Below are 14703 nucleotides of genomic sequence, written 5' to 3'. Positions count from 1 at the left end.
TTCAATTTTAAATTATTAATAAAAAAGCCCCACTGCTTGATGAAATTATATGTACAAAAAAGGGGACTAGTTCATGTTATCCTTGGGATAGCTAACCAAAGACAATTGAATGGATCAGAGCTATCCTAAGGATAACATCAAACCTTTCCCAAGAGAGGTTTGTTTGATAATCAAGCATGGAGGGTGATTTTTACACAACTCTCTCTTCAATTATTGACTAAGATATATAATATATGAGTAATGCTACATGTACACAGAGTCTTACATATTGGGTTACACATGACACTTAAAATTACATGATTATCCATCAACTTGATTTGAAAAAAAATTTTAAAAAATAAATATAGGATAATCATGTAATTTTAAATGTCATGCGTAATAATTTAATTTCTTCGTGTTTTCCTCTATTGTCTTGTCGTCTTTGTCCATCAATAAATTTGTAGGACCCCAGCACTAATTTGCCCATGTGAATGCTTGATTTCACACAATATCATTACAATGATCTCCAGACTTTTCTAATACAGCAAATTTGTTTTACGCCAAGAAGCGGATAGATGAAAGATTCGTGCCGCATCCAAATTTGTTTGTATTTGAGATGTTCATATTGGTCCATTTGGACACTGCCGGAGATAATTAATAAAATCGTCCACATACCTATCATGAAGTCTTGTATTCCCGAACACCGCGCCTGCTTCCTTGGCTTTGTCTCTGAATATCTTCCCACCATCTTCAACCATCACCAATCTCACGGCCTGGGCAACTGAATCTCTGGTGAAATATCCATCTTCCTCGTTCCTCTCCACTTCAACACCTATCTGTTTCTCTTCCAAAATTCTGGAATTCGTCCATTGATCCACCATTAATGGCAGTAGAATGAGCGGAGCACCCAACATCAGCGCCTCTAATGTCGAACCTAATCCACAGTGACTCAAGAATCCGCCGACTGAAACATGATCGAGTATCTTCAACTGCGGCACCCAACCTTTCCACACGATCCCTCTCCCTTTTATTCTCTCTTCGAACCCGTCTGGCAGTTCGAACCCGTGTGGAAGCTTGAATGCCCAAAGAAAAGGGATTTCGGAAAGTTCGAGCCCATGAGCTAGTTCAGTGATCTGATCTTGACTTATCATCGCCTCACTTCCTAAAGCTATGTAAAGAACAGATCCTTCGATTCGGGAATCGAGCCATTTCTTGATCAAAACCCAGTTTTGATCTTCCGTTTCCTCGACGTGGGGTGGTAAGAATCCTAGTGGGATCAGTGGTTTATTGTAAAGATCGGCCAGTAGATTAAACCATTCTGTATCGAACTCGTTGCAGTGCCGTAAAATAAATGCATCAGATTGCGAGATTCCGATGCCGCTGCGATATGCATCCGAGAAACCAGAAGCATTCTTTTCACCTGCCAAACAAATCAGCTTCGCTTCATGGTACTTGTACGACACTTTGGTGTGGAAGGGAACCCATTTCGGTGGAGACATGTAATCCTCCGCCGTATTCATGCCTTCCAGCTCGTTGATCAGATTATCGGTTGTTCCGAAGAAACACCAGAACCAGGATTCGAAAATACTGAAAAAGAAACGTGAAATCCCAAGCTTCATCGCGATTCTTGGTACCCAGAACGAAGCGAAATCATACACGACAGCATCAGCGGAAGAGTTTTGCAGAAACTCAGCCACATCTGATTCCATCAGGTCTTGCGCTTTCTTGAGATAATCCATTTCTTCCGTTCTTATATCCGTGGTTGACTCTGCATTTTCAGGGAGCCCTTCAACTTTTTGTAATGGGATTTTGACGAAAGTGAAGGAGGAAGCCAAGTCTGGGGGGATTTTAGGAAGGCGGTCGATGTTTCTTGGGGTGGAGATGAAGGAGATCTTGTGACCCTTTCGAGCTATGGCTTTGGAGAGCTCTAAAAATGGTATCAAATGGCCGAAAGCCAGCCATGGAAACATCACCACGTGTAGCTTCCTTTCATTTGGGAGACCTTCTTCCTCCATTTTAATTCAGGGCTTTTTCAAATTCGACAAGTTTTGATATAATTCATATTGCTGAGCTGCTGATGAATATATATAATTTCTGGAGCTGGATCGATGTATAAAATGGAAACATAGCTCGAGGGGTATTGATAGTCGAGCTCAAGATAATGTTTGATTAATTTTATTAAAAACAGTTTATAAGAAGAGCTTATATAAGTTATTTTGGAAGTTTATAAGCCGTCAGATCTTAAAAAATTAGTCGTTAAAGTGTTTGAAAGAACTTATTTTAAATGACTTAAAAAATGTTGTGTTTGGTATTATAAGATCTTTTTATTGTTGAAATTACCAAAAGAATAACATACTATAAAAATAATTTAAATAGTAACATACATTTAAAAATAGTTTTAAATTTATTATAAATATTAAACATATATTAAAAAATTAAAACTATTTTTAATTTTAATTTAGAAAAAAAATGATAAATTATGTATAAAAAATGGACAGATGACGTTGTGGGAATTTAATAAAATATATAAGGATAATATGGTGAATTAAAATGTCAAAATAAGATTTTTTTTGAAAAAAATACCCTCCTTATTTTTTTTAAAAATAATTTATAAGCCGTCAAACAACTTATTTTTACATCTTTTAAGTTGTTTGACAAAAAATTTGTCAAACAAACTTAAAGAGCTTATAAACTGTTTTCAATAGCTTATAAGCTCTCCCAAATACCCAATCAAATGACATTCTATCTTACTATATTAAAAAAATTTTGATATTGTTTGTATATGTATGTGTAAACAAATGTTTTGTTTAATATATTACGGCATTTATTATTTTATTGACAATGTTTTGTTTAATATATTACGGCATTGATTGTTTTATTGGCAATTTGACGTAGTTTTAACTTAAGTGACATACAACACTCCTCAAAATTAGGGATGTAAACGAGCTGAGTCGAGTCGAGCTTTTGAATGTTCAAGTTCGGTTCATTTATAATCGAGCCGAGCCCGAGCTTATTTAACGAATATATTCATGGCTCACGAGCTTATTCGAGCTTTTATCGAGCCTAAACGAGCTTAATATATTTAAATTATAAATTTAAATATTCATTAAATTAATTAAAAAACTAAATTATATATTTGAAAAAAATATAATATTATTATTAAAATTTGTAATTTTATTGTAATAACTTAATTTTTATAGATTTTTAAATATTTTTCAAAAATAAAGTGTAAATTTATAAATTAAATATCAATACTATTATTTTTTCGTCTAAGATATGACTTACGAGCTTGTTAACGATCTTGTTCACGAGCTAACGAGCTTGTTAACGAGCATGTTCACGAGCTAACGAGCCGAATATTGTAAAGCTCGAGCTTGATTCGTTTGCCTTAACGAGCCTCATTAAACGAGCTTGAACGAGCTTTTAACGAGCCGAGCCCCGAACAGCTCGCGAACTGTTCGGCTCATTTACATCCCTACTCAAAATAAGGTTTGGTTCAAGACTTACCAGTTACCAAACCCCAACCCAAAAAAAATAAAGTTGTAATCACAATTCACATTATTAAACAATCACAATGCTATAATCGAGGTAACGTCACAGGGTTAAGTACTTAAGTCGACCTTTTCCAAATTCCATTGCCTGATATTTTGTATAAAATCATCATATATTAATTCATTTAAAATCAATATTTTTTTCAAATTTTATTCCTTTTTTCATGACGTGGGAACCCGCATTCGCTATCTTGAATTCTTGATGTCCACTAAGTAAACCTCAGACTAACACAATAGTCTGCAAACTACGTTAGCCGAGTAAACCACACCAAAAAAGTCTTGTGTGATAGGCTAGTCCAAGAAAATGTTGGTAGAAAAAATTAAAAATGTTGGTCAAGTGTACTTCACCTACTCCTTGATCACACTTTGGCTGCCATCAATTTTTTGGCGCCGATCAATTTTATTCCTTTGATCTTGAAAGAGTTGACCTAGTGATATTTTCGAAAATAATTTAACTCACAAGGTTGTTAATTAGTTATTTACACCTGTTACTCTAGTGAGTTTAATTTAATCTTATAATACTACATGCATATTAAATTAATGATAACAACTAACGCTTGTAGCACGCGTTGCGTGAGTACAAATAAAACAAGATTTGACTATCTAGATATAGATGTGTAATTATATATATCAAGATAGAATCGTGGAAAGTTGAAAAGAAATTCAGAAGATTTGAGAAAAATATATACATACAAATTTTTTTATGAAACGGTCTAATGTGTATAATATGAAAAGGAGATGGAAATTGAAGATTCATAATTATTTATCTAGTGTCGAGTTGAAAAGATTTTTTTTTGACGGAGTGTCGAGTTGAAAAGAAATGTGAATTCGTGAAATTTCTTAAAACTAATGTATATATAATATGTTTTATTTAAAAAAGAAAATATTTTTTTACCAAATTAATTAAAATATTGTCTGGATAAGAATCTCTATTATAATATAATATCTAAATAGGTATTTATTTATGATTTTTTTAAAAAAAATTAGTATATTACATGAATGTTTAAGCATGTCAACTTGAAATATTTACGTATTGAGTAAGCATGTGTTTCATCTATATTATATTATATTATATTATATATAAATGCAAAGAATGTACATACTCTATAAATTATACGTTTGTTATTTAATCGAAAAATCTTCAACCGATCGCCACGCGACACGCGTGACTTATAATTTTATTTCTAAAATCAATTTAACTAATAGCTCATGAGACACATGTGATACGTCAAGAATATTATATGACATGAAGGTAATATATTTATATTTTAAAAATATTTTCAAATAAAATATGTTTAATATTAAATAGTGATTATCTCAAATATATTTTTACGAAAAATGGTTTTTTATAATATTTTTTTATGTTAAATAGGATATAATCATTTAAAAAATTCAATATCTACCCTATATATATATATTTTTTGAATAAAAGTATCTATACTATATTACTATATTATAATAGATACTATATATACTATATTATAATATATGATAGCCTTATACTAATCGTTTTTGGTGTGTCAAATAACATCAATTTTTTTCCCATTATACCCCTAAATTAAATACATATATTTTCAATGTGTATCTCAAATTACTAATAAATTCTCATTTTTGTCTAATACGTTTTATTATTTTTAAAATTCCATAATCCATTTTTATTAATTTATCCAAACATATTTTTACGAATTCTCTTTACTTTTTAAAAATTCACATGATTTCATTTAATTTATTATAATTTTTTACATTTATTTCGAAATAATTGAATTGTCGATCACGTGAATGACGACTAAGTAATATAGAAAAGATGAAAAAATATTTTATTAGTTATGATAGTTATAGATAAATAAGTAGTTGACTAAAATAGGTTTTTATGATATTTTTTATTTAAGATGAAATTTTTTTGTAATTTTCTAAAGGCACTTTTGATTTATAAAAAAATTATACCATGATCCCAAAATTAATTACTCTATGTCACTCTTGCATTATATAATAGTAATATAAGGCACTGTTTGGTTTGAGGTATGATATAAGTAATATATAGATATGTAATATAATGTAATAAAAAATAAATAAGAAATGATAGTTAAAATAGTATTGGATTTGATTGATAGATTATAGTTTATTTGATTTGATTGATTAAATTTTATTTAAAAATACTAAATGACTATTTTGTCCTTTTACTTTAACAATAAATAAAATAAAAATTATATTATTTATAAGGGGTAATATAGTAATTTGAATTCAATGATTTGATTGATGTAAAATAAATATTTAATATGTGGATAAATAATATGATGAGAAGAACGTGAAATGAGATGAGATGAGTTATATATATATTAGTAATATAGTGAACAAAACGGTGTCTAATAGTATAATATAGATTAAACATTTCAAAATAAAAAGGTAAAACAAAGAGAAAAGTTGCGTATAAAGAAAGAGGGTGGTATTGTCATTGTTTAGTGATATAAGGTGCATGTATCGCTATTTAGAATATATTCATATATAGAAATTGATTTTTATAGTCGTTTAATTTGGGCATGGCAGAGGATATTAATGTGTCTATCAGTCTATGTGTACTACCATTCAACACGAAGGAGAAAATGCTTATCGCTTTATATAAACTAATTATCTGTGCACACACGTTGTGTGTGAAATAATTAAATTTTAATATATATTTTAATATGATATGATGAGATTTTTATTATAAAAATATTATGTGTGATATCTATTCAAGAATTTTAAAAAAATGTATGATTTTTTTTAAAAAATAATTTAAAATTCAATGGTTGCAAAATAATCGGAATATAATTGTTCCGATCTTTTTCGATAATACAATTTACATTATATAGCAAGTGAATAAAATAGAATGCAAGCCAAATATGAACAATAAATACAAATTAAATTTTTTAGGGAAAAAAAAAAGCCTACTTTAAGGGTTAATGAAAGAAAGGGTAAAACTGGAACAAAAGATGGTGTCTTCAATGAGTAGTTACTATAGATGTCTCAACTCTCAAGTATTATAAAATAGTATAGATTATAGGGTTAATGAGATCTTAACTTTAGGGTAGAACTCAAATCATGCATCAAATAATATGTATCTCAATACATATACATAATAAATATTATAGTGTTGATATGGTAAATCATAGGGGTGGCAAATTTACATAAATCCCGACTCGTCCCGATTTCCGACCCGTTTCCGTCCCGAATTTTTCTCGACCCTAGTGGTCGGGATTTTTTCCGACCCGATCAATTTCGGAATCGGGATCGGGATAGGCAACTCTTTCCGACGGGATTTCCGACCCGACCCGAATATAAAAATAATATTTTTTTAATAATATATTTTAATTTAAAAAATAATTTTTTTAATTTTTTTTTAATTTTATGTTTTAATATTAATGTTTTATAATTATATACCATATAATTTTTTTTATATTTATCTTTTTTAATATTAACATTGAGTTATAAATTTTTATTTTGTTTTTTTTATTATTATGAATAATTATATGTTTTTTTATTAATCAAGTAGTTGTTTTAGTTTATTTGTAATGTACTAAAAAAATGTTTTAGGTTTTTAATGGTTATATATATATAAAAAATTAATTTATTTGTAATGTATTAATAAATTGTTTGATTTTTTTCATAATTTTTTTAAAAAAAATATTTACATAGAAATTTTTTTTAAAAAAAAATATTATTCGGGATTACCTTCTCCCGATCCTACGGGATCCGAATGTTTGGGATTCCGAACATTCGGGTCCCGACACTTCTCGGATGCGGGATTGGAAGAAAAAAAATATCCCGATTTCTATCGGGACGGGAATCGGATAAGGGGTTACGGGACGGTTCCCGACCCGATTCCACCCTTAGTAAATCATAGTTCGTTAAATCTCCCGTTTAGATAGTACAACTACAACATTCCTTTAAATTCATAGAAGCTCAAACACCACATGTTAACGATTTCATAATAAAAATAATTATCGCACTCTAACAATTTTTATCTTGAAAACTGCATTCTTAGCTTGTCTAACAATTTCTATTTTGAAAAGTAAAGAATTCTTTACAAAGCTAAAGAAATTGAACAATTTGTCGCTTAATCTTACGCGAAATTATAAACTAGTGACAAGCCTAGTCCATATTAAAGCATTCTCCAACACCCAACCACGAAGTTATAGGCCTACTCATTACATCGAATGAAAAAGCCATTTACTATTATGCCGTCAATCTTGTGATATTAATGTGCACTACAACAAAAACGCTAAAAGACAAGGGTGAAAAACCGTTGTTAAAGGGGGGTTTAAAACCGATGTTAATGGCTATGTTGTTAAAAACACGGTCTTAGACAACGGTGAAAAACCGTTGTCTAATATGTTAAACCACAACGGTGTATAAGCGTTGTATTATTGAATATAAAACGTTGTCTTATATCAAAAACGACATCGGTTTTACAACAGTTTTCCACCCTTGTCTTTGATCGTAATAAACAACAGTTTCACAACGTTTTTTAACCGTTGTCTTTTAGTGTGTTTACAACATTTTAAAACCGTTGTCTTTGATCAACATAGACAACGTTTTTTTAGAAAAAAAACCCGTTGTGTTTAGTCTAATTAGCCACCAGTTTTTTTTTTATCAAAATTAAAACCATTATATTTTAGTCTAAATAAACAATCAATTACAAAAACTAATTGCTTTCATATATAAAACATCATAAAATGTGCATTAGTTGATCAAAACAACTTACAATTCTTACAAATTGATCATAATCTATCTAGTTTCGAGTAAATTAAGTTCAAAACATCAATTTAGATAAAATTAATGTGCTACAAGCCTTGTATTTCCATTGTCAAATACTTTCTGGAACAAGACATCACAAAAGCATCCAAAAGCAATTCCCCCACTAACATCTTTAGCCCCTCTCCATCCAAACCTTTTTTCTCTTTGGACAGACCTACAATATAAAATAGACAAATGCAAAAGTAAGAAACTTAATTATAATATCAACAAAACTATGGAACTAAAGCTGGAGTCCAATAATATAAGGATTATGTAAAATTATCTAAACACCCAGAAAAGAAAGAAGAGCAAGAAGATTAAGTTGTATCAAAAGAAAAAACATTAGAAATATTTTAAAAGAGGGAGCAGTTTTCGTAAAAGGTTGCAAGTGCTTGCATATATAAGCTCTTCTCTCAGTAAATTTATGGAGAAAGCGTGAAAAGTACACGTACTATATGCATCAAAAGCTGCTTCCATAGTTTTTTGTATCAAGAGAAATTGATGATTCACAATCAAGGGACAATTAATCAATGCTAAAAGGTAGTAATATTTACACGTACTATATGCATCAAAAGCTGCTGCCATAGTTTTTTGTATCAAGAGAAATTGATGATTCAGAATCAAGGGACAATTAATCAATGCTAAAAGGTAGTAATATTAACCTGATTCTTATACCAAAACCAAAGAACAGTAAATTACTAGATTAAATATCACCAATCATCACTAACAAAGGACCAATAATATAAGGATTATGTAAAAATATCTAAACACCCAGAAAAGAAAGAAGAGCAAGAAGATTAAGTTGTATCAAAAGGAAAAACATTAGAAATATTTTAAAAGAGGGAGCAGTTTTTGTAAAAGGTTGCAAGTGATTGCATATATAAGCTCTTCTCTCAGTAAATTTATGGAGAAAGCATGAAAAGTACACGTACTATATGCATTTCAAAAGCTGCTGCCATGGTTTTTTTGTATCAAGAGAAATTGATGATTCACAATCAAGGGACAATTAATCAATGCTAAAAGGTAGTAATATTAACCTGATTCTTATACCAAAACCAAAGAACAATAAATTACTAGATTAAATATCACCAATCATCACTAACAAAGGACCAATAAATAGATTAAAAAGAAATCTAAATCTACATCCAACAATCTATTATATTTTTGGATATACCAATGATCAAACACCGATGGTTAAAAACACAAAATTATGAAAGTCATATATATACCTAATCATAAATATGATCTTGTATGCATTCAGCCATCTCTGAGCGCACCTCATCAATTTCTTCCATAGTGTACTCTGCTTTCGTGAACTGAAAACACTCACATGAGGTATAGTATTAAAAACCAACCATTAATGAATTCCTAAAATGAAATAAATATATATAATATTCAAATTGTTTAAGAGAGAGATCATAATACTATTGATCGTATTGAATCCCTCCCAATATTTGACACTTCTTCAGTAATCTGTTTCATAAATCTCATTACATAATAACCACATTGTTTCACGTCTGGTTGTCTAGGAGCCTATAATAAAAGAGTAAAATTATTAATGAAAAATATACCAATAAAAGAAAATCAGCTCGGTATAGAATTATATATACATGCCTGTATTACATCCCATTGCACAATTTTTCTTCCTTTTCTTCCCTTATTTGAATTAAACAATCTCAACGCTCTACGTATATAACGTACATTGATCAAAGTTGATGTATGAGATGGCTAAGAGAATTCAACAATCACCACTAAATTAAATGCTTAAGAAAAAGGAATATGAACTCACATTTCCACCACATATTTCCAATCTTCGTCGTTGCGATGAGTTAGAGAATCAAGCAAATAGACAGCCTCTTTGTAAGGTTCAATGACAGTAAGAATCCAATGACAACTACACACAATCACATAATTAGTACTGCACAAAATTCAATAAATTTTCAAAAATACAATAGAAAATGGTATTGCACGCAATTCTGGCTTACCCGAGACTACTTGGCACCAAAACCAATTGATTTACCGATGCATCACTCAGTCTATCTGCTAAAACACTCGCTCTCAGATTCAACATTTCAATTTTGCTGGTTTTGTCCTGTGTAGTTTTCTGCAAACATGGAATGCTGTGTGGATTTACAAATATGAACTTATCGCCTTTCTTTTCTTTCAGCAACCTTTTGTAAAGATGCCTATTATTTCAAATAAACAAAAAACATTATACTGAATATGATAAAAATTAAATTTATACATCTTATACACTAATTACTAAGCTACGAAAAAAAATTTAAGTTGTTGAAAGACTTACCACATATAAGCAACTACACAATTTCCTGAAAATGGCTCGAAGTGATATAAAGGACTGATGTCGTCAATGTGCAAATTCAACTCATAATCATCTCCAAATATCCCATGATCCAAACGCAGTGGTAAATTCTTTCCATCATGAAGAACATTCTTACAATAACAATACAACACGCGCAATGATCTTGGCACACTTGAAGCCAACGGCTGGTTCTCTTTTACAAGGGTAGTTTTCTTCCTCTGACGCTTTTAATTAATATAATATAATTGTAAACATGTTAAGTGAAATACTAAAGAATTCATCACAATTTACAAAGAAATATAAGTGCACATGTACCTCGTGTCGCAAGATAATCAAGTGTGTTGGCCAAGCCACATGTGTTCCCACGGCATCACCAACAAGTTCACATTCATGTGGAATCGGAACCGGAAAACGTGCTGATTTTTGTAGTGCTTCATCAATGGATACACGCATGCAATTCAATGGTAATGGAACACCATGCAGTAATTTACTAAGTCCATTGACCTCAAAAATTGTTCCACAAGCAACAACATCTGAGCTAGACTCCAATGTCAAAAATACCGGTTTACCCTAAAAAACAAGTAACGAGATCAATTAGTGGCACTAACTCTTTATTTCACAAATATTAAGTAATATATATAGCAACAAGTGATTAAATACCTGTAGAGAAACAGATTTGTCCACAACTTGCATCTCGATGTCATCCAAAACCTCATGATTAGGCGAATTGTTGTCGGTTTTCAGAAAGGGTTCATCGAGCTTATGTAACTTCACAGAGCAACTACCTTTCTCACTGTCCAGAGCACCTTTTTTGTACACAAATGCTTCAAGTTTTTGAATACGTGTATCTTGTTTTTTTATTCGTGCATCTTGTTCAAATATTAATTTCTTAGCCTCCGACAACTCTTTCTTTTGCTCAATAACCAAATCTCTGTCAACATCGACATTCTTCCATAATCTACCAACATTAAAATATAATGTCGGAGTGACATGACCTCCAACAGCCCTCACACGCCCACCATGTTCGTATGATTCGAGTGCTTTTGTCAAGATATCTTCTTTTGTCCCTATCGTGTTCAGTTTACCCTCACGCTTTTGTTGTATGTAATCATCCTGTAATGGAATTGAGAAAGAAATAATTACTTTACAAGATTTCATTGAAATTAAACAATAGATTGTGATGTTGAGAAATCTCACTATCTTCTCTACTGTCATTTTCAAATCGCTTCCTGCGAATTCCCCTTCTTTATTGACTCGACCTTTCTTCCAAATAATAGCTCTATTGATCTCATCATCATCAGATAATTCATTTGCCTACAAAAAAATAACAATCAAATGATATATACCAACAAAAGTGCGTGATTTCCAGTGTATTGTAAACTTACAATTTCTTCGGCATAGCGTGCATATCCCTTACGAGCAAGACGATGAGGGTACAAGTTCTGTTTTCTTCGTTCTTTTTGTTTCTCACTCAGTTTCTAATCAAGTCAAACATTCAACATATAAAATTTATTTATTCCAAAAATTAACAAATGATCAACTTACTTTACAAGTAAAAAGAAACTTACAGTGAAGTCATCGGACATGCGACTAATGACAAAAGAACTCCAATCATCTTGTGCAATATCATATCCAGTCGGTGGTTCATTCAACTCCTCCGGTTTATCAAGCTTGCTCAAGATGAAAGTCTGAGTGAGATAGGTTTTAAATTGACGCCACTTAGTATTTGCCGAACTCAAACATCCCTTCTTCCAGCTTTGGTCAACATCATACGTCAACTATAAAAAAAATAATTGGAAATTTTATAACCATATGAATATTGAAATGCATGAATCATGATAAAGATTTTAATATTTATTTTGAAATAAGAATGTTAAAGAAATTTTATATCAAATCAGCGGAACAACATTAACATTTGAAACTATCAGCCTGAAAATTCCACGTGATTACCTCGAAAAGTGAAGAAATTCACAAGCTGATACTTTGAAAATATTGTAAATTATAGAGCATTTTGCAATCAAATGTGACCAAATATTTATGATATCAATGCACAATAACCATGCAAAACTTATAAACATTGGTTTCAAAATATCAGTACTTCAAAATAGCAACCAGAATTGGAAATAAATGACAATTTATTCCAAAAAGCAAATAAATGGCAGAAGCAACTAATTTACTTACATTAACAGATTCCCATATCAATTCTTTGACTCCATTTGGAACTTGCTTCCAAGACTTGTAGCTTATCTTAACCTTTTCTCGAGCTAGCACTCCAATATAACTTTGCATTTCAGCAGCAAAGTCTCCTACTGGCTGTCCAAGTTTATTTAATCTTACTATCTTCCGAATTCCTTGAACCCTTCTCCTATCAATCTTATCTAGATGTGTACGACCTCTAGGTGTTCTTGTTGTTTCAGTATCTATAGATTCGAACGTCGTATTTCCCTCCAAACTCTTCTTGCTGCCGACATATCCAACTTTTTCTTTACCCTTCCTACTCATTGCGGTCAGTTGTAATTTGATTCTGTTGATAAAAAAGAGAGTTGAAATATCAACAGTCAGCACGTAGATATATACACAACAAATAGAAATAATAACGCAATAAAAATAATTTTCAGAAACAACAAATACAAATAAAATTGTAAAAAATGTCATCGTAAAAAAACAACAAATATAAAGAGTAATTCAAAATGATATTCAATATTGTTAATAAAACTCGTAATAAAATACGAGATGACATATCAATATGGTGTACAAAATGATCCTCAAAAGAGAAATAACTTTTGCTTTAAATATTGTCGACCCAAGTCCCATCACAATTCTCGCGAATACATGACGCTTCTTCATCTGCTAAATCAACATCCATAGAATGCAACCCTCTGCTAAAATATTGGTTGTGGAGTCCTGCCTCTTCCATTTCAATATCATTTACGTATTCAAAGGACTCCATGCTAGGATTTGCAAGTACAACACACCATGCAGGATCTTTGGGATCTTCAACGTAAAATACTTTCTTTGCTTGACTGCCCAAGATAAAAGAATCAGATTTGAATCCAACTCTATTGAGATTCACCAACGTAAAACCAAGATCATCTATCTTGATACCATTATTATTCTCCACCCAATTGCATTTAAACATTATAATTTGAAATTGCTGGTAATCTAGTTCCCATATTTCTTCAATAACTCCATAAAAAACCATATCAGACACAACTGGATTTTTATCCTTTGCACTAGCAACTTGCATTGTCTTTGCGACCAAGCTTACTCCAGAGTTTTGAGAAACTCGAATATCATCACGCTCTTTTGTAGCGTAAGTGACCCCATTAATCATGTAACTAGAATACTTTAACACTTGTGTGCTAGGACCACGTGCTATCCATTTCAATCTTTCTGATATTTTATGTGTGGAATGGTCAACTACCCGTGCAACCTATATTTAACAAAAAGAATAAAAAGTTATATTTTCAATGCATCAAGAGTTACAATTATGTCAACATATATTATTTATATAACTTACGCTATCACGCAACCAGATTATAAAAGTTCGGTTATGCTCATCTTGTAACCACTTCTTCGACCTAGCTTTATTAGGAAATCTTTCATTCAACTCCAACATGTGTTTCCTAAAGAAAATTTTTCAAGTAAATGAAATAGAATTTAATCAAAACGCATAAAGGCATAAGAAGGATATATTACTCGATATAAGGATCAATCTCAACGTCATTTGTCGATACGTAACGATGTGCTTGCTGCAATTCATTGTCACTTATAGAGTGGACCACTGCTCCCGATAAAGGCTTAGTAAGTTCTCCTTCATGATGTGTTGATGGTATCCCAATTGTGTGGATATTAGACAAATAGTCTGAGCAAAATTCAACAGCCTCTTCAGCAATATAACTTTCTGCCATGCACCCTTCAGGCCGATTGCGATTGCGCACATAACTTTTCAAAATCTTCATGTGTCTTTAGAATGGGTACATGTGCCTAGGCCATACCGGTCCACACAATTTTACCTCCCTTACAAGATGAACAGTTAAATGAATCATTATATCAAAAAAGGAAGGAGGGAAATATTTT

At 31.2% G+C, this 14703-nt stretch overlaps 1 protein-coding gene across 1 annotated transcript; it reads right to left on the bottom strand.

The window, feature by feature from the left end:
• Positions 1-221: 221 nt before the first annotated feature.
• LOC140886455 (UDP-glycosyltransferase 91C1-like) lies at positions 222-2239 on the bottom strand. The gene has a single exon (XM_073293028.1). The coding sequence runs from the start codon at positions 1992-1994 to the stop codon at positions 600-602; it is 1395 nt and encodes a 464-aa protein (XP_073149129.1). The 5' UTR covers positions 1995-2239; the 3' UTR covers positions 222-599.
• Between the last annotated feature and the right edge of the window lie 12464 nt (positions 2240-14703).

This window comes from Henckelia pumila, chromosome 3, assembly GCF_033568475.1.
Source record: "Henckelia pumila isolate YLH828 chromosome 3, ASM3356847v2, whole genome shotgun sequence".
Classification (NCBI taxonomy): Eukaryota; Viridiplantae; Streptophyta; class Magnoliopsida; order Lamiales; family Gesneriaceae; genus Henckelia; species Henckelia pumila.
This window is presented reverse-complemented; position numbering and strand designations above follow the sequence as displayed.